The 23,503-nt window shown below is 35.0% G+C and overlaps 3 protein-coding genes across 4 annotated transcripts; all 3 read right to left on the bottom strand.

The window, feature by feature from the left end:
* Positions 1-739: 739 nt before the first annotated feature.
* On the bottom strand, positions 740-1,909 carry LOC104706604 (tetraspanin-12-like). Its single transcript, XM_010422799.3, has 2 exons — positions 1,339-1,909; positions 740-1,228 (listed from the first exon to the last, which is right to left on the bottom strand). The coding sequence occupies exons 1-2, from the start codon at positions 1,828-1,830 to the stop codon at positions 926-928; spliced, it is 795 nt and encodes a 264-aa protein (XP_010421101.2). The 5' UTR covers positions 1,831-1,909; the 3' UTR covers positions 740-925.
* Positions 1,910-3,214: 1,305 nt separating this feature from the next.
* Positions 3,215-7,076, bottom strand: LOC104706603 (methylthioalkylmalate synthase 3, chloroplastic). 2 transcript variants are annotated; one of them, XM_010422798.2, is made up of 10 exons: positions 6,533-7,076; positions 6,004-6,263; positions 5,168-5,381; positions 5,005-5,085; positions 4,388-4,480; positions 4,201-4,287; positions 4,000-4,100; positions 3,870-3,903; positions 3,627-3,701; positions 3,215-3,460 (listed from the first exon to the last, which is right to left on the bottom strand). In XM_010422798.2, the coding sequence occupies exons 1-10, from the start codon at positions 6,974-6,976 to the stop codon at positions 3,338-3,340; spliced, it is 1,512 nt and encodes a 503-aa protein (XP_010421100.1). In that variant the 5' UTR covers positions 6,977-7,076; the 3' UTR covers positions 3,215-3,337. The 2 variants fall into 2 exon arrangements, with proteins under 2 accessions (XP_010421100.1, XP_019083909.1); XM_019228364.2 differs by lacking the exon at positions 3,627-3,701 and having other exon boundaries at positions 6,533-7,072.
* An 11,590-nt stretch (positions 7,077-18,666) lies between these two features.
* LOC104706602 (methylthioalkylmalate synthase 3, chloroplastic-like) lies at positions 18,667-22,257 on the bottom strand. The gene is made up of 10 exons (XM_010422797.3): positions 21,574-22,257; positions 21,078-21,337; positions 20,599-20,812; positions 20,386-20,466; positions 19,823-19,915; positions 19,607-19,693; positions 19,400-19,500; positions 19,280-19,313; positions 19,113-19,187; positions 18,667-18,969 (listed from the first exon to the last, which is right to left on the bottom strand). The coding sequence occupies exons 1-10, from the start codon at positions 22,015-22,017 to the stop codon at positions 18,862-18,864; spliced, it is 1,497 nt and encodes a 498-aa protein (XP_010421099.1). The 5' UTR covers positions 22,018-22,257; the 3' UTR covers positions 18,667-18,861.
* Between the last annotated feature and the right edge of the window lie 1,246 nt (positions 22,258-23,503).

The following is a 23,503-nucleotide window of genomic DNA, read 5'->3' as shown; positions in this document are numbered from 1 at the left end:
TCTTCCAAATCTCTTGCTTGCCGTTAGAATATTTATGTATAATATATACTCATGTACAGGATGGATCAAAATTACCTTAACATTATACAAGAAAAAAAAAGAAGATATAGGAATCAAAATTATCATAATGGAGGAAGGAAAGCAAAGTAGTATTCTCCCCATTCTGTCGTCTCTTTCGTGTGAGTCCATCATATCAGTCAACTATTATAATATTAATTTTTTTAAAAAATTCAATCGGTCAATATTTAAACACCATGATACCTCGTGTTGTTAAAGACTTCTCTAGTCGTTTCTAAACATTTTTTCTAGACTAGAGCGCTAGAGCCATTTATCAGTTGCTAGATATGCAAACATATTGAAGAACAATTTTGAATAATACCCATATGTAGTTATATATGAATAAATATCCTTAGGTTTGTGGGTAGCTAATAGAGCATGGAAGGACGAGATTAGGTGAAGAAGTGAGAGATGCCATAAAATAACGTGGAGGGCTTTGCACCGACTACGACAGTTGCCACAAGATTTGTTCGGATTGTATAATCAGGCAATGTATCTTCAAACAAAGTTTTTGCTTTAAGTGCTTCTTTCCTCCTTCACAACCAACTTTACGTGTTAATTAATTCACATACATATGTAACTCTTTTTTCTATTTATTTTTATCCAAACTCAAATGTGTGAGCAAACGTGAATTATTAATCAGAATACATTGGAATAGTCTGTCTATTATGCAATGTTCACATATTATGAAGGTTCCTGCCATTGCATTCACACAATAACATAACCAAAACCCATTTTTGTCAAACCAATATTCATAACAAAGACAATTATAGTTCACTAGAAGAGAAACATCACACCAACTAATTAATATTCAAAATAAAAATAGAAGAAATAATAAATTAATTAGGAAAAAAAGGTGGAAGGAGTTTTAGAGGAACCGGCGCTTCCATGGAACACGATTGTTATTTCTGACACAGCAGCCGCATGAGTAAAGAAGCACGACGAGAAGTATGAGAAGAAGATTAAACAAGAGAAGAATTCTCCATCTTTTTCTTATCCCTTTCAAAACTCCAATCTTACACGACTCGCACGCGTAACATAATTGGCTCTGAGTGTTACTCCATGCTTTACAATCCCCTACCATCGCCGCAGTTGATGTCTCCGGAACTGTCCAGAACGTGGCATTCTTTGATTCGAACCCACATTCTACGGGAGGTCGACAACAACCAAACTAAACGAAAGAAAAATAAAAACAAAAACCGTTTTTAAATCATTGTTAAATAAGAACCGCTGATAGATTGTTGTCTAGTTTTGCAAACATAGAAATGTATAAACACATACCTGCACGTTCGAGAGATGTTTGGAGTCGAAGTCAACGTCTTGTGGACCAAACCTCATACAGACCCTAGAATCAGACAAACATTTGGTGATCCCTTCCCAGTTCTTCCCTCGAAGGAAATGGTTCCCGATCCAGTTCTGGAGATCTCCGGTCTTGGCATGACCTATTCCTTTGCCGGAAAACGCTTTTCCGGCAGTGGGATTCGTGACAAGGAAGATGAAGATAGAGACGGCAAGGAGAAGAAGGATGGAGAGGAAGAGGAAAAAAAGGTAGAGAGTGATGATGATGTGGCTACCGTAGAGTGCGGCGATAAGGCCTAAGGAGGAGATGAAGAAAAGGAGAGTCGCTGTCACGATGAGAGGGTTTTGAACGAAGCGTTGACACTGTGATGGACCGTGAACGAAGACGTAGATGGAGAAAGATAGAGTTGCGAGGCCGATCAATGCGAGGATTGCATTCGTTGTTATTACAGCGGCGTTGCTTAGCCGGAGCATTGTTTATGGGCGGTTATTTTGGGCCGGAGAGAAGGAAGAGAAGTAAAATTGCGGTTGTGGAGAAAACGAAACGTTTCAAGTATGATTGATTTTAAATACTTGTCTATACGAGGATGCAAAAGGAATATTGAACTTATTTTTACGTAAACAATTTGTAAAATGTGTGAGTGTTTAAAAAAAAGTTAAAAAATAGAAATTGTATACTATGTTTTTTTTTCCCTCTCTCTTTGGTTGACGACTTATGTTATAAAAATTCGTTTTATTTGGAAAAATACATTCTGAAGAAATAACTTGTCAAAATTTAAGTTTAAGTTATTATATACGCAAATTGAAAATTAATTATGTTTCTTAAAAAACATGTGGATTGTTTTTTTTTTTTTGGGTAACAGTAGTAAAACGGTTATTGTGAGTAGTTTGTATTTCTACGTGGCAAATGTTATCACCCCTGACGTTCGTCATAAATTACGTGATTACCACATCGGCTTCGGCCACTATGTTCTGACGTGGTCACCACTAACTAAATTATTTATGTGTGGTTCTTGGACGGTGTTGAATTGCAAGCCCTTTGGGCTTTGACTTTGCCTCCATTGGTGATTTATCAATGTCACTGTTCGTATATAAGAAAATTTGGTTTAATATCATATGAGAACGATTGTTTTTTTTGTATGATTTTAATTAGAAGGAATTCGGGTTTATGTGGTATGGGTGAACATAAACATTATAACTTCATTTTGGGGTTCACTTTTTGGGTGCATCCTAAAACTAGTAGAATGATAGAGCTAAATTCTTTTGAACACAAAAGTTATATTTTGGATATAATTATTTATTTTTAAAAAGAATCTTTATTTTTGATAAAAATGAAGAGGTTCTGAATTAAGTATCTTCTTGAAAAACAAAAATCTATAATGTGTTGAGAAAATGTTATCATGTCCTTTGTTCTGACTTGTTTAGAATAAATATGAGAGGGTTTTCCATAACGTTTAATTAATCTAATTACTATGAACTATCTATCGGGCCATACATAGATGATTTTTTTTTTTGATATGATCATATGTTTGACTTGTGGCGTTTTTAAGGGCATACTCAACTATATCGATCGTTATTTCACTATTTATACGGTCAATCCACTCTCAAGTAAGGCTAGGGGAAACGTATTCTTTGGATACGTAGTGGAATCAAAAGTTTGTCCCGACATGAAATTTTTTTCTTTAAATGGTTCCAAAGAAAGCACGCATAATTATCCATTTAGAGTAATATATCCCACATAAAGCAAGAAATATATATATCTTTGTAACAATTCTATAACAAGACCCCGACCCGAACACCCAGAAAAAATGACACATTGCTTTAACAATTCTTTTGTCAATTTTACCTGGATTATATATAGAGCAAAATTATTGTTATTATAGATTAGTTTCATTACAACAACAAGACATGCATATCAAATAAAACTTGATTTAGTATAAAAAAGGAATTTAATATCAAATACAGCGACGTCTTCACAAACTTATACCACAGAGGAAAGCTGAGGGATTGACATGAGTTTGTTAATTCCATTACTGTTTAATTTCTTTAATGAGATTTCATTACCCTTCACCACTAATGCCTTCAGATCAGCGTCCGTGATTCTCTGAAAAAGTTAACATATTGAAAATAAAATAAGTGTGAAGGCCTTTCTAATATTCTTAAAAAAATCTTATGTTAATAATATATCATATATAATTAAAAATACTTCGGAGTTAACGCATATATATAATATATGTACATGAGAAGATACAAAATATTTGATGGAAAACCTTTTTCTGCTTGGTTAAATCTCTGAATCGTGAGAAGATGTCTTTAAATTTCTCATCACTGATTTCGTATCCCAGCTGAGATACAGAAAAAAAACAAACATATATATATATATATATATATATATGAGTAACCAAAAATTTATCTCCAAAAAGTGGCATCCCTAACGTGCAATGGTCCCATGCATATGTATGATCATTATTCATTATATGATTGAAAGATCTATTACGAAATCATAAGGGTACCTCTTTCAGCCGGTCTTTTACAGCATGACGTCCACTGCAAATATTCATTGATGTTTAAATGATTAATCAAACAACGGTACGTACGGTATACGTAGTTTTAGTAATCTAAAACAAAGAAACATCACTTTACCTAAGCTTTCCAAGAACAAGTCCAGAATTTTGAGAATTTACGATCCCAATATCTTCTGGTGATAAGATCTCATATGTACTTCGATTTTTCAATATTCCATCCTGCAAAATGTCTGAATATGTTACCATCTATTTTATGCCATATCATATTTAATTTTCTTATGTCATAGTCATACATATATAATATTATGAACTACGGAACCTGGTGAATGCCGCTCTCATGAACAAAACAGTTGTCTCCGATTATGGGCTTATGTGGTTGAACATACAAGCCGGTATATTCTTGAACCTGCGCGCTCAATAGTTTACATATTTATTTTTGTTAATACTGAAGGCCGGAAATATAGCATCATTAATAGTAAATTTCAATTTGTGTATTATAAAGTTACCATCTTGCTAGTAGCCATAATTTGGCGTGTGTTTATATTTGTGTAAACACCATCCAGCAGATATTCTCCTCGACATTTCAAAGCCATCACGACCTACATACAGTCACAGAATCGGGTTATTCCACAAAGCAAATGAATTATATAAGCATGAGTCCACAATCTAAATACTTTATTTATGAGTCACATTACATGATTCTATTGGTTGGTGCGATGGCTATCGTTTTAAATACTTAATATAAGGGTTACATGATTCATGTGATACCATTTCCTCTCTTTCTTAGTGTCAATTCCATTACATCTTACCTTTTTAGCCTGTACATTTGACGTACTAATTCTTAATTTTTTCTTCAACTTATTTTTTTCCCCTGCTTTTACAATATTTTCATATGACATTGTTAACTTCAATTTACCATGTTTTTAATACAAGTACAACTCTAGCATATTTTCAGTGACTCGCTATTATTAAATGCTTTGTTTTTGGGTTTGTATCATTTTGGTGGTTTTATTAGCTAGTCTTCTAAAATAAGTAGTAAAATAGTAGCAAGGTTAAAGCCACATTTTAAAATTTTTACTTTGCTATACCAAAGAAAGATACTCATGATTCGACAATATCTTACCTCTTCAAGCGGCGCATTCCCACTTCTTTCACCTATTCCATTGATTGTTACTTCGAATTGTCTTACTCCAGCACATACAGCCTATATATAATGTAAATATATTGTTCCATATTTCTGTCATAATCTTGATATTCTATTTTTGTGAGGCAATTTAGTTAAGTACCGCGAGTGTGTTAGCGGTTGCAAGACCAAGGTCATTGTGGCAATGAACGCTGAAGACAACATCATCAATTCCAGGAGTGTTTGCTTTCACATAGCTTACGAGTTCTCCGAATTCGTGCGGCATGGTGATCCCTACAGTGTCCGCGATGCACACCGAGGTTGCACCCGCTTTAATCGCTTCTCCGAGAATCTTACATATAAAGTTCTTCTCCGACCTGAATTAGAATCACACTAGTTTTTTAAAAATGCCGAATATGACAGGATCATTTTTTAATGTCATAACTTAATGGCTAATAGTTTTTATATTATGATCGTCCTGTTTCAAACGTTCAGAGCATCATCATCGGTAATCCTTTCAAAATGGGTTCTCAAAAAATATTTTAATATAACAATATTATCTAATTTGTTTATTTTTAAAAAATCAACCAATCAGCTTATGACACATAATGAGAAGGAGATCTCAGAGAGTCTATGGAAATCTGAGTAGACACTGTGTCTCTCTCTACTCAACTTTTTATTATTTTTATATTTTTATTATCTTCACACTCACTAAAAATAACCCATGGAGATGCTCTAATTTCCGTGTGTTGTTGCACTTAAGGACGTGCATGTAAAAAATGTTCTTTTTTGGGCAAACCTAAAATATCACTTTAAATTGAAATTTTATGTTTTAAAAACAAACCAAAACATTATTTTCATTTGTATTTTATATATATTATTCTTGCAAAATATAAATGCAAATGCAAACGTAAGATTATATTACAAAAAAAATTGTAACGTGAAACTAAATGATACAAACGTCAATATATATTCAAATTCAAGTTTTTAGATATTTACCTGCAGCCGTCTTCGCAACCAAATTGGATGTCATGGAAGCCTAAGCTTTTTGCGAACCTAATACTACTTAAGGACATCTCGATCACTTCTTCTTGAGTCTTTTTCAATTTATATTTCATGTGAATGTCACTCGTAGATGTGAATATGCATATCCTCGGCCTCTTTGCGTACTTCACCGCATTCCAAGCGGCCTCGATGTCTCTATGTTTGCTTCGTGCAAGGGTGGATATCACTGGGACATAACCTGTTTCCACATCCACCTAAGGATACCACCAACATAGTTGTTCAATAAGTTTTCTTTTTTTTAATCGCAAAATCTGAAAATTACTCCATTTATGTTAGTAATTAATATCTGTGTAAGCAGTCATGAGTTTCCAACCCAAAACAACGTGCAATGAGTTCATTGATCAATATCTCTTATACACTGGTGTTTGTTATTTCTCACTTCCGATGGAAGATCCCTAACACTTTGCATGAAGGAAAAAAATCTGTATATTATCATTTTAACTGAAGGAAATAAAGAAACAACCTCATTTCCCACGGTCTTGGCGATGGCTTTAACGGTTTCAAACTCTTCTTCCGATGACCCGGGAAACCCGACTTCCATGATGTCTACTCGGAGTTTAGCGAGTTGGCGTGCAATCTTTAGCTTCTGTTGTGGAGTAAGAGATCCACCTGGAGCTTGTTCGCCCTCACGAAGTGTCGTGTCGAGTACACGTACATACTTCTTGTTTGGGAGCTTGTTCGGTATGTACTCCGGCCACTGTTCCACGATGGGTTTGAGGTCAGTAGCACTAGTTGCCACCTTTTTGGACCCAGAGGAGCAACATGAGATGAGCGAAGTCGATTTGTTGCACGGACGGGTCAGGCGGATAGAGGGAAGAGAAGATTTAATGGGTAACACTGACGGGACAACGATGGGGTGACCAGTGGACGTGATCATACTGGAAGATGTGCGAAGTACCGAAGCCATAACTGTAGAGTACGTAGGACAGAAAGAGAGAAATTTTTTTATTTATCTTGAAAGGTATATAATGAGAAAACTGAATTGCAATGAGATAGACTACACGTACATTATGATATATATATATATATATATATATAGGTACTAGGTAGACATATTTAATTTGACTCAAAACGTTTTTTTTTTTTTTTTTTTTGTGATAATAAACGATAAAGTGTTGGTGACTTGGTGTTATTATGTGTTTTTTTTTATATATCTTATTAACATGTTTTCTTTATTGTTTGCAGGACATCCCTGCCCACTCCCACGCCCAAGTAAACTAATCCATTGCAACTCTGTCAAACATATGGTTCTGATACAAAGTAGGTGTGTTAAAATTTTACGCAACATTTTCAATTACTTTATATATCTACTACACTTTTTGGGTTTCAGACGTGTAGTTCTGTTTCTCAGACTTCACTACTCTTAACCAAAAATTACTAATGCTTCAACTCCAAAATCATCCCCATCTTAAGCGTATTTTTTTTTCTAATAAATTTGTAACACACATTATAAGTTGATTGATGAAAACAAAATAGATAAAACGAGTATTACAAATGTTTTAATGTTATTGAGGATTAGTGAGATATATAAGATCATTATTATTTACAAAAAAAATACCAGAAAACAAACTTAGTTGAAATTACTTTAGAATTGTTATTACAGTTACAGTTGCATTTACATTAATAAGTTTCTGGTATTATTTTTTTTTCTCAGCATAATTAGTTAAAGGGAGAGTAATTAAAATAAAACCATGTATAAAAATAAAATAAAAATAAAGTAATCCTATACAATAACAGATCTTGTGTTAACTACCAGAAATTGATAGCTACTATCTATACCTTTATTTGCTTTGTTAGTAAAAAGACTGTTACGTAAAATGTCATTAAAGGGATAATGCCATTATTATTTTTAATCCATGTATGCAAATTTTCGAGTTATTAACTGGAGACTGCTACTCTTTCTTTCGTTTGGATACAATGGAAAAAGTCTGCGGGGATGTGTAGTATAAACTTATGTCAACTTGTTACTTAAACCAACTCTAGTTGTTGTTTTTTTTTTTTGGGTTGATTAAGTATAATAGACTTTACCACATCATCTAAATATAATTTATGATCTCGTCTACTTGTGCAAGGTTTTATTCGTTGATACTATTTTTTTGGAATTACTAAGATCTGATCAAACGTGTTATGCACAAAAAAATGAAGTTTGATCAATTGTTTCATAAGGTGATCCACATAATGGACCTTATATTTGTCTATTGCCAAATTATATGAGATGATTTGACCTACTTTTCTGATAAATTTTTTTATTTTTAATGATTCAGAAACTATTAACCAAAATGTAGCAATACGAATCATTTGGAATAGTCGATAGTTTAGACGAATTCATACAAAGAACAGCACAAAGCAACTCTTCTACATTATTAAGTATGCTACAATGTCAGAATATTTTTGCTATAATAATATCGATAAAGTATGCTACACGGTTGAAGTTTTACAAATATAACTAAGGCCTTTTGCTTTTCGATTATTTGGTCAAAACTTAAATTATATATTCAGATTTTTAATTGAAACTTTGGGTAGTGAATAATTGACTAGTGTCTTTTTTTTGTTCGAAACAGTTGACTAGTTTTTAAAAACAACTAAAGTGAAAAGATACGATGTGGTAATACGTATTGAATACTAATGAGTGGAGGCATATATTTTGTAGACTCCATACCTTCGCTGTTTATTTTCGGAACTGGTTGTACTAATTATATTTTACTGAATTTTCTATAGTTATGAAGCAAGAATTATATATATATATATATACATATATATTATCATTTTATTATGATTTGTTCCACCTTTTAATGACAAGTTGATAAAAATCTGATACATTTTCTTTAAAACATCAACTGATTGTGTAGTTTTGTATTCTTAATTCATTATGCTCAAATAAATCTTAGGAAATTAAAGAAAAAAATCGTGAACATATATCTTTAATTTATATTTTTAGTTTTCGAAATTGGCAAAGTGAGTAGTATCTAATTACTTTTTGGAAACAACCAAGTGTAAAGTAAGGATGTGGTAGTATATTATTTTCTACTCCTAGAACTTTATAACAAAATGAAAAAACAATTACACTCGAATACGTCTACGGCACCTAATGGCATAGTCCCGCAACAGATGCTCAACTATAGTAGGAACCACAGTAAAAGCAAGAAAACCAAAGGATAATTTATTATTATTATGTTTTCTTTCATACACTCCCTTTTAACTAATAGTTAATATTATATTAGTCACTAATTAAAAGCAAATACAATATTAGGACATATAAATCACATGTTATGCACCACCAGGTAGGTGTCACTGACTAATCTCTGTAAAGAAATAGCAAGTCTGTTGTAGAAAATTGACCAAACCTTATTCGATATTATTTGACTAATATGTTCATTTGCCTGTGGGTACAAAAAAATTATTAAGGTTTTTTACTGGAAAATATTATTTACAGATCTTAATTGCTTTTTTTTAATCCACTATTATTGGTTCATGGATTTCAAATTAAAATTATGAGCAAAGAAAAAAATAACAACTGAACATATGGATTGTTTGAGGATAAAAAATATAAAAGAAACATATGGAATTAACTATTTCAGATGCCAAATCTTATATTATTCTCATAACATTTATAATTCTAAAAAATTGAAAGCAATAATTACAAAAACGAAAGAGCAAGATACCATAGAATATTGTCCAATACATTTTTTTTTACGAATTTTTTTTTAACTCTTAGTAGAGATTACGAGTTTGAGACACACCAAAAAAAAAATTGAGATTACGAGTATATATTTTTTCTCAATATTTTACACATGACGTCAAATTTAAAAGGGGTAGAACAAGAGCTATTAAAGCAAGTAAGCCTATTTCTCAAAATATTCTTGTGTGTGTTTCCTCATCTCTACCAGAATTTTTGTACCTGATTATGCTGGAGATACCTAAACCACACCATCAATACACTCTCGAGTGGAGTTATGAGAATAATATTATTTGGCTTGGTAGTGGAACCAACATTTCTTTCCATGCAAATAAATACAGAGATCATTTGAGAGAGAACACAAATAATTTCCGTTAAGAGTAACGTGTCCCACATGCATATAGAAAGACAAAAAAAAATATGAGAAAAAATTAAACTCAATGATAATACCACAAAGAGAAAAAGAAGAGATTTCTAGATAGCATAAACGACAATTACTTCTTATACTGGGAATCTCTCAATTACAAACGTCAACTCAATCTCAAGCAGAACGTCTGGGGAAGGATTTTGGTTCTGTAGAGGACTCGAAAGTTTGTCCCGACATGGAAATAGAAAGCCAATAGGGTTTTGCAACAAAAAAAAAAAAAAAAAAAAAAAAAAAAAAAAAAAAAAGAGGGTTTCGCTAAAAGCTTGAAATCTTATTCCCCGAATAGTTTGAAAGAGAGCACAAATATATTTCCATTTAAGGTAACATGTCCCACATATAGAACGACAATATAGCTATCAACGACCATAGGATAGAAAACGACTCTAATACATATGATGAGACAATTCATGTTTTATACGTATACTCGTCATGTTTTATACTCGTCATATTTCGTGTCGTTTAAGAATTTTGCACACATTAAAAAAATAATTAAATTTTTTGTTTCATCCTAAACTAATACAGTATATAATATATTTTTTTTTCATTGGGCAATACGTTAAATTAGTAAAGATAAAATTAAAACACTTATCAAATATTTATATTGAAAAATACAAAACAACACGTATTTTAAAATAATACTGTGTAAAACTACACGTGAAAGAGAGGCAGAATGATTGAAATCTCAAATGCTTAGTTAACCGTAAGGGGACATGTATATAATCACGTAATCTTTAATGATTAATGAACTGTTGTAAACTAGAGAATTTAGGAAGTGAAATCTCTTAGTCTTATTGATTAATGTCGAGCATACAAGTATATATAATAAAAGTATAAGGGCTAAAGCCCATAAAGCAATCGAGTACATAAGATAGGCCATGGGCCGTGAAGCAATGGCTATGGGCCGTAAAGCTATGGCCGATGGGCCGTACATGTGCGGACAGTAAATGGGCCGAATGGCCATGTCCTAACGGACTGTGAGCGGGCCGGTCTATGGAGTCCACAAGTGTTTTACAACACTCCCCCTTGGACGAGATGACCGTGCCATGTTGGATGGGATCGCTGCAATGTGCTTAGGGGATGCTGCCTCATTAAAACCTTACCAGGAAAACCCAATGGGACAAAACCTTGGTGAAGGAAAAAGAGTACAGCACACATTGCTCCCCCTGATCCAAACATCACTCCAAGTCCTGAAGTCTCCGCATACCAATCTTGTGCGTGAGCTTCCTGAACGTCGATGTCGGCAATGCTTTGGTGAAGAGATCGGCTGAGTTGTCGCAGGACTGTACTTGCACCACTTGAACTTCTCCGGCCTTTTGTAGTTCATGTGTGAAGAAGAACTTCGGTAGTATGTGCTTCGTCCGATCTCCCTTGATGTATCCTTCCTTGAGCTGGGCGATGCAAGCCGTATTGTCCTCGTAGATGACGGTTGCTCCCTTGCTGTCTTCTAAGCCGCTATCCGTCCGAATATGCTGAGTCATGGACCGCAACCAAACACACTCACGGCTGGCTTCATGGATGGCAAGGATCTCCGCGTGATTTGACGATGTGGCCACAAGAGTCTGCTTCATCGAACGCCAAGAGATCGCCGTACCGCCGTGCGTAAACACATAACCTGTTTGTGACTTACCGTTGTGTGGATCGGATAGGTAACCTGCATCAGCAAAACCAACTAGACAGTCTCGGTTATGGTTAGTATAAAATAAACCAAAATCAACCGTCCCTCGCAGGTACCGTAGTACGTGTTTAATACCATTCCAGTGCCGTATAGTTGGACAGGAACTATATCTTGCTAGGAGGTTCACGGCAAAGCATATGTCCGGCCTAGTATGACTAGCCAGGAACATTAACGCTCCTATAGCACTGAGGTAAGGCACTTCAGGTCCAAGAATTTCTTCATTGGCCTTCTTAGGAGCAAATGGATCTTTATCCAAGTCTAAGCTTCTCACAACCATTGGGCTAGTCAATGGGTGAGCTTGCTCCATATTAAATCTCTTGAGTACTTTTTCTGTATATGCCTTTTGATGCACAAGGATCCCATTATTTACGTACTCAAGCTGCAATCCCAAACAGAATTTTGTTTTGCCTAGGTCTTTCATCTCAAATTCTTTCTTGAGGTATTCTACAGTTTGGGCGATTTCCCCAGAGGTACCGAGGATGTTTAAATCATCCACGTAAACTGCTATTATCACAAATCCTTTGTTTGCAAACTTCTTTATGAATATACATGGACTGATTGGGTCGTTCTTATAGCCTTCCTTGGCTAAATAATCACTTAAGCGATTATACCACATTCGACCACTTTGTTTCAGTCCATAAAGCGATTTGTCTAGCCTTATGCAGTATTGGTCTCGAGTACCATTTTTACATTTATGTTCTATACCCTCTGGTAATCTCATATAAATCTCATTATCCAGTGGACCATATAAATAGGCGGTTACAACATCCATTAACCGTAAATCCAAATTTTCTCTTATGGCCAGACTTATTAGATATCTAAAAGTCGTTGCATCCATCACAGGGGAGTATGTCTCCTCATAATCTATGCCGGGTCTTTGAGAGAATCCTTGTGCTACAAGCCGTGCTTTGTATCTCACTATCTCATTTTTCTCATTTCTCTTTCTTACAAAGACCCACTTGTGTCCAACTGGTTTAATGGTAGGTGTCGTCCTTAAGATCGGACCAAACACACTTCTCTTCTTTAAAGAGTTTAACTCCACATCAATGGCCTCTTTCCATTTAGGCCAATCTTTACTTTGAGTGCACTCTAATATGGATGTGGGTTCTAGATCCTCATTTATCTCAAGTGCTACCTTGTATATAAATATTTCATCAATGTCGACATTTTTCCGGTTCCATTTTATTCCAGACATTATGTAATTGATTGATACTTCATTGTTATCAATTCCTTCAGGTTCTTGAGGTTCAGCGTCCTGAACTTCACCTGGTACATTAATTATTTCCGCGGCCATGTCTGGTTTTTCGGTAATTCCCTGAGCCTCGGTCTGTTTTGCACCTTTAGACTTTCGAGGATTTTTATCTTTGGAACCTAACGGTCTACCTCGTTTCAAACGTGGTTTAGACTTTGTAGCAACTTGTTTATTGTGTTCCTTTTGAACATCAATACGTACTGGTGCATTGCAAGCTGGTATGTACGATTTTGTTACTCTCTTTGGGTCAGCAAAGGAATCTGGCAATTGATTAGCTAGCTGTTGTAAATGTATAATCTTTTGAACCTCTGCATCACATGCTAGAGTTCGAGGATCTTGCCAATTTAAGGATGTTTGATTCCATGTTAATTCTTTGACCAGCTTGCCGGTCTCACCACCTATAGTAGGGAATTCGGACTCAACGAATTGACAGTCCGCGTATCTGGCCTTAAATAGATCTCCTGTCAATGGCTCAAGATACTTTATTATGGTGGGAGACTCATATCCCACATATATTCCCATCCTCCTTTGAGGTCCCATCTTAGTTCTCTGTGGTGGAGCAACGGGTGTATAAACGGCACAACCGAATGTTTTGAGATGGGATAAGTCTGGCTCTTGACCCGATAATAATTGGGATGGTGAATATATGTGTTCACTAGATGGCCTGATGCGTATGAGTTCTGCTGCATGCAAGACCGCGTGTCCCCAAGCCGACACAGGAAGCTTCGATCTCATTAACAATGGTCGAGCTATTAATTGTATACGTTTAATGAAGGATTCAGCTAATCTGTTTTGTGTATGGACATGTGCCACAGGATGTTCCACACTCACCCCCATGGACATACAGTAATCATTAAACGCTTGGGATGTGAATTCACCAGCATTATCTAGACGTATAGTCTTTAGTGGAAAGTCTGGAAAATGTGCTCTTAATCTTATGATTTGAGCCAACAGCCTAGCAAATGCTAGGTTCCTTGTGGATAACAAGCATACGTGAGACCATCTGGTTGATGCATCGATCATAACCATGAAATATCTAAACGACCCACAAGGTGGGTGTATTGGTCCACATATGTCACCTTGTATCCTTTCCAGAAAATGCAAAGTCTCTTTTGTGACTTTTACTGGTGATGGTCTTGTAATGAGTTTCCCTTGTGCACATGCTACACAATTGAGATTTTTAGGGAAAACTCTTTTCTCTTTAAGGTTGTGCCCATTTGAACTCTTAATTATTTTACGCATCATGTTCGAACCCGGGTGGCCTAACCGGTCATGCCATAGAGTGAATTGTTCAGTGAACATTTTGTGCTTAGCCATGTTAGCTTCTATCATGTTTATCTTAGCATGGTATAAACCAGTGGCTAGTGCGGGTATAGTCTCTCGGACCATCTTTTGGCCGTTTACATTTTCAGTAATGTATAGGAATTCTTTAGTTCCTTCACCCTTGGTTTCAACATGATAGCCATTTAATCTTATATCTTTAAAGCTCAATAAGTTTCTCTTAGAGCTGGGTGAGTATAGGGCGTCACTTAGTTCAATATGTGTGCCGTTAGGCAACAAAATGTGAGCCTGGCCGTAGCCTTCTATCATGTTGGCTATACCCGCAATTGTACTAACATTTGCACTTTTCATTTTAAGATCTATGAAATATCTTTTGTCTCTTAGTATAGTGTGGCTGGATCCACTGTCCACTACTAGTTCACTCATGTCCTTGGCCATTTCTATAAAATAGGACATAATTTTGTATTTTAATGAGACAATTATAAAATAAAAACCATTGCATTTAAAATAAAATAATCATCCAATACAATAAAAGAAAATAAAGCATAAAAGCATTGAAATTAAACCGCATTAAAACAAAAATCAATCATTATTTTGAAAACAATCGGAAGTCTCTAGCAAGTCGTCATTCTCATGATCGAAGTCTTCTTCGTCATCGATGTACGCATAGTTGGCTTCCGGGTTTCTCTTTAGAACTTCTTGGTATGTATCAATGAGGTGTTTGGGAGTTCTACAAGTCTTGGACCAGTGGTTTGACATACCACATCTGTGGCAGACCGATTTGACCTTGGTACGCGGTTTAAAGGACGTACGGCCCTTACCACCACGTCCGCGGCCTCCTCGGCCGGCCTGTCCGCCACGGCCGCCACGGCCACCACGGCCTTGGCCGTAGTGTCTTTCTCTGTGGACGTAGTTGGTCTCATGGGGCTCTTTTGGCTCCTTAGACTCCATTGTAGTTTTCTTTCCCAAATCAACCTTATTTGCTTCCGGTAATGGGGCTGTACCGGGAGGTCTCATAGCAGAGTTCATCAGCAGCAACTCATCATTCTGCTCAGCTAGCAGTAAACATTCAATGAGTGCCCCATAATCGGCAAAGCCTTGATGCCGATACTGTTGCTGAAGGACTCTATTGTTAGGGCTGAAAGTAGACAAAGTCTTTTCTATCAGTTCCCTCTCAGTCACCTCTTTTCCACATAACCTAAGAAGTGAGACAATCCTAAAAAGCTCAGAGTTATACTCCTCCACGGATTTGTAATCCTGGATCCTTAGGTTCTTCCAATCAAACTCGGCCTTTGGAAGGAGCACCGTCTTTTGGTGCCCGTAACGGCGTTTAAGCTGTGTCCAAAGAGCGAGTGGATTGTCTATAAAGAGGTACTGGCTCTTGAGACTCTCTGCAATGTGATGGTGCATATGTTGGAGACACTTATTCTTTTTCTTGTCAGTGCTCTCAACTTCCTCATCAATGCAACCAGCTAGGCCATTGGACCTTAGGTGGATTTCGGTGTCTTTGACCCATTCCAAGTAGTTCTTTCCAGAAGCTTGCAAGATGGGATAGTCAAGGCTTTTGAGGTTTGCCATCTGCATATAATTTAGACAACCGATAGTTAGCATGCGATATTTGAGACCGAATCATGCAACAAACATTTATTCAGGTCATGCGGTATTTGAGACCGAAACATGCCTTGGGCCATGCGGTATTTGAGACGTAAACATGTCCTTGCCCATTATAGATTTCGTATGGTTTAAATTCATGCATGCAAAGACAACAAAATCAAATATGAATGCATGCAATAATTTCCTTATTTCTAGATAGGATTTCCTTTTTCTTAAATTTCCTTTTAGTCTAGGATTTAGTAAATTTGTTTTAAGAGTTTTAGATGATTAGGAACTTGTCCTAACCAATATTTAATTTCCGATTTCATGTTTTAATTTTATAGAAACTTAACAAAAGTTTTTAATTTAATCGGACATACTCTTAGAACATTAAAGTTAATTTTATTTAAATTTTAGGATAATGATTAAAAGTTTATGGAAATTATCCTAATAATCCTAGAACAAGATTCATGCTCGATTTTATGTTTTCATGGCCGAAAATTTGCAGGAAATTTATGTTCAAATTTGTGCTTAAGGAATCCTAAGAATTAGTTCATGCAACCGATTTTTCTAACATCCTATACATGATCCAATTTTTTTAGTTATGATGCATGAATGATTCAAGTTTTAAATCCTAGAACAGTTTAACAATATTCGATTTTAACAAGTTCATGTTCTAGGCTCTTATGCAACAAACAATCCAAACAACCAAATTCGATTTCATGTTTGACAAAGTTTGGTGCAATTTACAAACAACCTAACAGCCCTATACAATCCGATTTTAAGATTTACATGGATATAACTTTAAGGTTTGTTTGTTTATGTACTTGGGAGTATTAGGGTTTAATAGTTCATTAATGTTCATGTTCGATATTAGGGTTCTAAGAGGGTTCGGCCATTCTTTACCTTTCACCGGTTTGGATCTGACTGGATATGGACCGGGAGCTAACAGACCTCGGTTTTTAACTCTCTCTCGTTCACGGACCACGAACAGAAACCACGAACCAGATCTCGGACAGAACCACGAACCAGATCTCGGACAGAACCACGAACCAGATCTCGAACAGAACCACGAACCAGATCTCGGACAGAATCACGTACTGGATCACGTACAGCGTCCGCGGACAGAACAACGAACAGGTTCCGCGGATGATGAACAGCTTCCCACGAACCGCTTCGTACTTCTCTCGTCCGGTATCACGAACCACGAATAGACGAACTCACCCCCGAACACGGACCAAGATCCTCGATCAAGCTGTCGATAGAAGCTTGATCACGAGCTTAAGGTATGCTCGTGAACAAGGAGATCTTCGAACAGAAAAGGTTTGATCTCGGATGGGAGAAAGAAAGAAAGATGGTTTAGGGTTTGTGAAAGAGAGAAGGAGATCGGCGGCTGCCTTAGGGTTTTAGGGTTTAGGAAGCGGCGGCTGCTTTAGGGTTTAGGGTTAGAGGCTATCGTGCTGATAACGTGTTGTAAACTAGAGAATTTAGGAAGTGAAATCTCTTAGTCTTATTGATTAATGTCGAGCATACAAGTATATATAATAAAAGTACAAGGGCTAAAGCCCATAAAGCAATCGAGTACATAAGATAGGCCATGGGCCGTGAAGCAATGGCCATGGGCCGTAAAGCTATGGCCGATGGGCCGTACATGTGCGGACAGTAAATGGGCCGAATGGCCATGTCCTAACGGACTGTAAGCGAGCCGGTCTATGGAGTCCACAAGTGTTTTACAACACCGCAGGAAATCACAGCCGTTTAATATTGTTTTCTTTCGTTCTTGAAATCACAAGTGATTGTTCAGAACGTAGAATATAGTGCTTTTATTTTTGATCTACTGTGAAGTTTTTTGTGCAGGACACATTACTTTCGTTGCGTTTTAAACCACACTGGCACTGTTAGTTTAGAGTCGTACGACTCTTGCTGTGACTAAAACGACTGAGTTTTTTTTTTTTTTTTTTTTTTTTTTTTCAAAGTTAACTTGTATCTTACAGAGAGGAAGATAAGAAAAGTACATAATTGAAACTTTGTGTCAATGGCAATTTGATCTGTTTTTTTGTAGATCTGTTAAAAAATAAAAATAAAAACTAGGGACAGTCGCCGTTTCAAATCAAAAGCTTTTGGTTGTGTAGCTGCTTTCAACAGCAATTCTGAATATCAAAAATTCTAATTGCGACAGAGTCACAGAAAGTAGAAAACCAAAGAAAAAATGAAAAAAAAAACACTGAAAGTAATTTTGTGATAAATAGTCGCCGTAACTAACTGCCGAACAGACCCAATGTAGAACAAAATTACATGGTACAAATGTATAGTTGTCATGTCGGGGACATTTGATTTAACAAATTTCGTAGTAGGTCGTGAGAGGAAAGATTTGCACCCAAAAAGAAAAAAGAGAAGAATAAGAAACATTAAAAGTATGGAATAGCAGTAAACAAAAAAAAAAAAAGAACAATAAGGAATAAGAAAACTAATCTCCCTTATCTTTATTTGAATGAAAAGAATGAGAACATAACAAATGAAAGAAGAGAAATATGTTGTATTGACACAAATATTTTGTATCATATGACGGACCTTTATTAGCGCTCATACTAAATTGATGTAAGCACTATCAGCACACAAAAAAACTACTCTTCAAGCGCTTATAATATGGCTCGGACGAACTTATCTTCAAGCAGCGGATTGATAAATATGGATTAATGAAATGTTTTTGATAAATATCAAGAACATATATTGATAAAATTATAATGAAAACGCTCCCCGTTAATACTAGTTTTATTCATTAGACTAACAAGGCATGCATGCATGCATATCAAATAAAGCTTGATTTAATATAAAATAAAAGGAACATAATATCGTATAGTACACAAATGCAAAACGTCTTCACGAACTTATACCACAGAGGGAATCTGAGGGCTTGACATGAGTTTGTGGAATATTTCTGATGAGATTTCATCACCGTTCACCACTAAGGCCTTCAGATCAGCGTCGGTGATTCTCTGAAAAAATAACAAATTGAAACTAAGTGAGTGTGAGGGCATTTTTAATCAAAGTTTTAAAACTCCATTAGTAATTTATGTTACAATATGATATATAATTAAAATATTTTGAACTATGAGAAGATACAAAATATAAATAAAACCTTTTTCTGTTTGGTTAACTCTCTGAATCGTAAGAATATGTCTTTCAATTGCTCATCATTGATTTCGTATCCCAACTGAGAATGCAAAAAAAAAAAAACATATATATAAATATATGATCAATATATGATTTAAGATTAAACTATTACGAAATTACATGGGTACGTACCTCTTTCAGCCGGTCTTTTATAGCGTGACGTCCACTGCATATATTCATTGATGTTTAATTAAATTAATTTAACAACGGTACGTAGCTTTAGTAAATCTAAAACTAAGAAACATCACTTACCTAAGCTTCCCAAGAACAAGTCCAGACGTTAGAGATTTTGCGATCCCAATATCTTCTGGTGATAAGATCTCATATGTACTTCGATTTTTCAACATTCCATCCTGCAAATGTTTGAACAATCACCATACATACACATACATCAAACGATTTCCTATATTTTAATTCTTATGTCATACATATATAATAATTAATTATAAATTACGGAACTTGGTGAATGCCACTCTCATGAACAAAACAGTTGTCTCCAACTATGGGTTTATGTGGTTGAGCAAACATGCCGGTGTGCTCTTGAACCTGCTCAAGAATTTACATATGAAATTTTGGTCAATTATTATTAAGGCTAAAAATTAGTATAACAAAACTTCTTTATAATATATATATATATATATATATATATATATCAATGTGTATATATGAAGTTACCATCTTGCTAGTAGCCATAATTTGGCGTGTGTTTATATTTGTGTAAACACCATCCATCAGATATTCTCCTCGACATTTCAAAGCCATCACGACCTACATACAGAATAGTCTTTCCATAAAGAACATGAAAGCATCTGGTTTTTTTTTGTCCACCATTTAAATACTTAATTTAAGGATCACGTTACCTAATTCTTTTGGTGGTGCGATTGTTATCATTTTAACTATTTAATTTTAGAGTCACATGAGCATGCGATTCAATTTCCTGTTTTCTATTATATCTCCTCCTTTCTTTATTTTCTTCAACTTTTATTCTTTTTCCGTTTTCACCATAGTTTCCTATTTTTTTTACCCCATTTTACCGATTACATATTTTTTACTAGATCTATTGTAAATGACTTGTAATTACTAAAACCTTTGTTTCTGGTTTGTTGTTCATTTTTTATGGGTTTACGTAATGTTTTATTTTAGTGTTATAAACCTTTTTTTTTTGTCTTTTAAAAAATCATAGTAAATTTAAAGGACACATTTTTAGAAAATACTCATGATGACGACGACGATCTTACCTCTTCAAGCGGCGCATTCCCACTTCTTTCACCTATTCCGTTGATCGTCACTTCGATTTGTCTTGCGCCCGCACATATACCCTATATATACATGTATCAGTGTTATAAACATATTGTTCTATATGTTTATTACTCTGCCATCTCGATATTATAACTTTTTACGGCGATTTTGTTAGTCAATCTAACACAGAAAAAAGAAGAGTAATTACGTACAGAGATTGTGTTGGCGGTAGCAACACCAAGGTCGTTGTGACAATGAATGGCGAAGACAACATCATCAGACCCAGGAGTGTTAGCATTGACATAAGCCACGAGTTCTCCAAATTCTGGGGGCATGTTGATCCCGACCGTGTCCGCGAATCCCACCGTTGTTGCCCCAGCTCTAATCGATTCTCCTAGAATCTTACATAGAAAATCCTTATCCGACCTGAATCACACTTTAGTATTTTAAAATCTATATATATAGATATATGAAATGATCAAATTTGTAAATTTTATAACTCAACAGCTAAAAGCGTTTTAGATTATATGATCTAAAATTGTTTCAGTTTGCATGTAAAAGGTTATTTTAGAAAGAAATTGTACGTAAATCGAACGACGCAAGATTACTAACAAAGACTTTGTAACGTATAACCAAATAGCCGCAAAAAAAAAAAAACAAAAAAAAAAATATTTTTAAGGTTTCAAGATACCTGCCACCATCTTCGCACCCAAGTTGGATGTCAGTGAAGCCCAAGCTTTTAGCGTACTTAATACTACTCACGGCTATCTCGATCAATTCTTCTTGAGTCTTTTTCAACTTATATTTCATGTGAATGTCACTAGTAGATGTGAACAATGTTACCCTCGGCCTCTTGGCGTATTTCAGCGCCTCCCAAGCCGCGTCGATGTCACTTTTTTTGCATCGTGCAAGGGCGGCTATCACCGGGACGTAGCCGGTTTCCTCATCCACCTAGGCAAGACAGCAATATATTAATTTATATTCGTTGCTGTCAGTCAACTTTGGACAATTACTCAATTTTATGTTTGTATCTTTATTAATAACTTATTTCTGATACCCGATTTCTTTAATATTTAATTAGTTTACTATTTTCATCATTTGTCAAAAAATAATAAGATAAACTATATATACAGCTTGATCATAAACCATTATATTATATTTTTATGTGAGGGAAATGAAGAAACAACCTCGTTCCCGACGGTCTTGGCGATAGTTTTAATGGTTTCGAACTCTTCCTCAGACGACACTGGAAAACCGACTTCCATGATGTCTACTCGGAGTTTAGCGAGCTGGCGGGCAATCTCTAGCTTCTGCGGTGGAGTAAGAGCTGCACCGGGAGATTGTTCACCGTCACGGAGCGTCGTGTCTAATATACGCACATACCTCTTGTCGGGGAGCTTGTTAGGTTTGTATTCAGGCCACCGTTCCACGATGGGTTTGAGGTCAGTGCCACTAGTTACCGCATGTTTCGACTCAGAGGAGCTACATGAGATAAACAAAGTCACTTTTTTGCACGGACGGTTCAGGCGGATAGAAGGCAGAGAAGATCCTATGGGTAACACTGACCGGACAACCATGCTAGGACTGATGGTTGTGATCATACTGGAAGATTTGAGAAGTAACGAAGCCATAACTATAGAGAAACGTAGGGAGAGAAAACAAGAGATGATTTAATTTGATTTGGAGGATAAAGAATGAGGAAATTGGTTTACTTTTAAATGGAGTATATATATATATGTAATATATGATATAGCTATATTTATAGACAGAAATGGTTACTCAAATTTTATATAATTTGTAGACCACTTGGTGTCCAAAGCTTTAAACTAATTCTTATTTAGTAATGGTTTAGTTATCTTTTCAAAGGCTGTACAGTGGTTATAATATTCAAATCCTATATGTAATAGTTGGAACTTGGAAGGCTCTCTACAAGACTTACACATCAGCATGCTACATATATCATTAGTATTTCTATTTGGTTACAAAGGATTAAACCATACATTAACTCTTCATTGTTTCATTGTTTATATGACAAATGACATGCTACTTATTACTTGAATGTATAAGAAAATTAACTATATTAATTATATTAAATATTGTAACCACATGCATAGACATCAAATAATCGATTAAAGTATGATCATACGATCATATACTTGACAACTGTAAACGAAATGTATTCAACTATACATTTTAAATGATTTGAGTTTTTGTAAGTTTTTATTTGATATTGATGATTATGAATGTACTTAGAAAAATTGTTATGATTTGTTATTAAAACACTGTGATATTGCATTTAAAAGCCATGCAATTTAGATTTTTGTATTCTGAATTTCTAAAATAATTTGTAATTCAGTTAAAGATCATTGCTTAATACATTTCAAATGACGTTTACCCAAAAAAAAAATAATTATGACTGTAAATTTTCATTGACATTTATGAATAATATAACATATATATAACAACAAATTTTAAAATAGTTTTTGAAACATATGATTAAATAACATAATATTATTCATTTTAACCCACCTCATTCCATATACTTGATTGAATACATCTCTCTAAGTTATATATATATATATGTACTCGGTTTAATCGCGGTTATATTTTCTAATAAGTAACCTGATACTTAATCATCATAATTCAAAACAAATCTATAGCTAATTCTCTTCTTACAAACATGTGCTTTCTCAAAGATACATTAGGAAGTGGGGATTTTAGGTCTTATAATTTAGACTATCAATATCTTGGAGACTATCAAAGTTATGTCACTAGATTACCTTGAAAATCTTATAAGCTTACAACTATATTATTTTCTGGATATAGATTTATTACAAAATGAAACTCTTGCATGGAATCAGTTCAAGCTAATGAGTCCGATTAGACCAAGATGAAGCCATTCACCACTTCAGTCACCCACGGTTATTATTTTCAATCTTACATAGATGGCTCACGGAAAATATATTCAGATTCACAATAGTTTTGTTTTCAGGGTTAAGTGGACGAATCTATAATGGGGGATAGGAAAGCATAACAATTTTCTCCCAACTTACAACTAAAAGAATTAGGGGCAATGATTTTATAACATACTGTTTTATTGTTGAAGATGATATTAAA

This window comes from Camelina sativa, chromosome 8 (genome assembly GCF_030686135.1).
Source record: "Camelina sativa cultivar CO46 ecotype springtype chromosome 8, ASM3068613v1".
NCBI classification, from domain to species: domain Eukaryota; kingdom Viridiplantae; phylum Streptophyta; class Magnoliopsida; order Brassicales; family Brassicaceae; genus Camelina; species Camelina sativa.
Note: the sequence above shows the minus strand (reverse complement) of the source record. Positions and strands in the feature narration are given on the sequence as shown.

What these genes read in the sequence shown, in the direction of transcription:
- LOC104706604 (XM_010422799.3), bottom strand. Translation starts at nt 1,830, where the DNA reads ATGCTCCGGCTAAGCAACGCCGCTGTAATAACAACGAATGCAATCCTC. An exon ending in AACATCTCTCGAACGTGCAG is followed by an intron (nt 1,229 to 1,338) that starts GTATGTGTTTAT and finishes TCTTTCGTTTAG; the next exon opens with TTTGGTTGTTGTCGACCTCC.
- LOC104706603 (XM_010422798.2), bottom strand. Translation starts at nt 6,976, where the DNA reads ATGGCTTCGGTACTTCGCACATCTTCCAGTATGATCACGTCCACTGGT. An exon ending in CCAAGACCGTGGGAAATGAG is followed by an intron (nt 6,264 to 6,532) that starts GTTGTTTCTTTA and finishes TGGTATCCTTAG; the next exon opens with GTGGATGTGGAAACAGGTTA. An exon ending in TTATGGCTACTAGCAAGATG is followed by an intron (nt 4,288 to 4,387) that starts GTAACTTTATAA and finishes TTGAGCGCGCAG; the next exon opens with GTTCAAGAATATACCGGCTT.
- LOC104706602 (XM_010422797.3), bottom strand. Translation starts at nt 22,017, where the DNA reads ATGGCTTCGTTACTTCTCAAATCTTCCAGTATGATCACAACCATCAGT. An exon ending in GGGTGCGAAGATGGTGGCAG is followed by an intron (nt 20,813 to 21,077) that starts GTATCTTGAAAC and finishes AGTGTGATTCAG; the next exon opens with GTCGGATAAGGATTTTCTAT. An exon ending in TTATGGCTACTAGCAAGATG is followed by an intron (nt 19,694 to 19,822) that starts GTAACTTCATAT and finishes ATTCTTGAGCAG; the next exon opens with GTTCAAGAGCACACCGGCAT.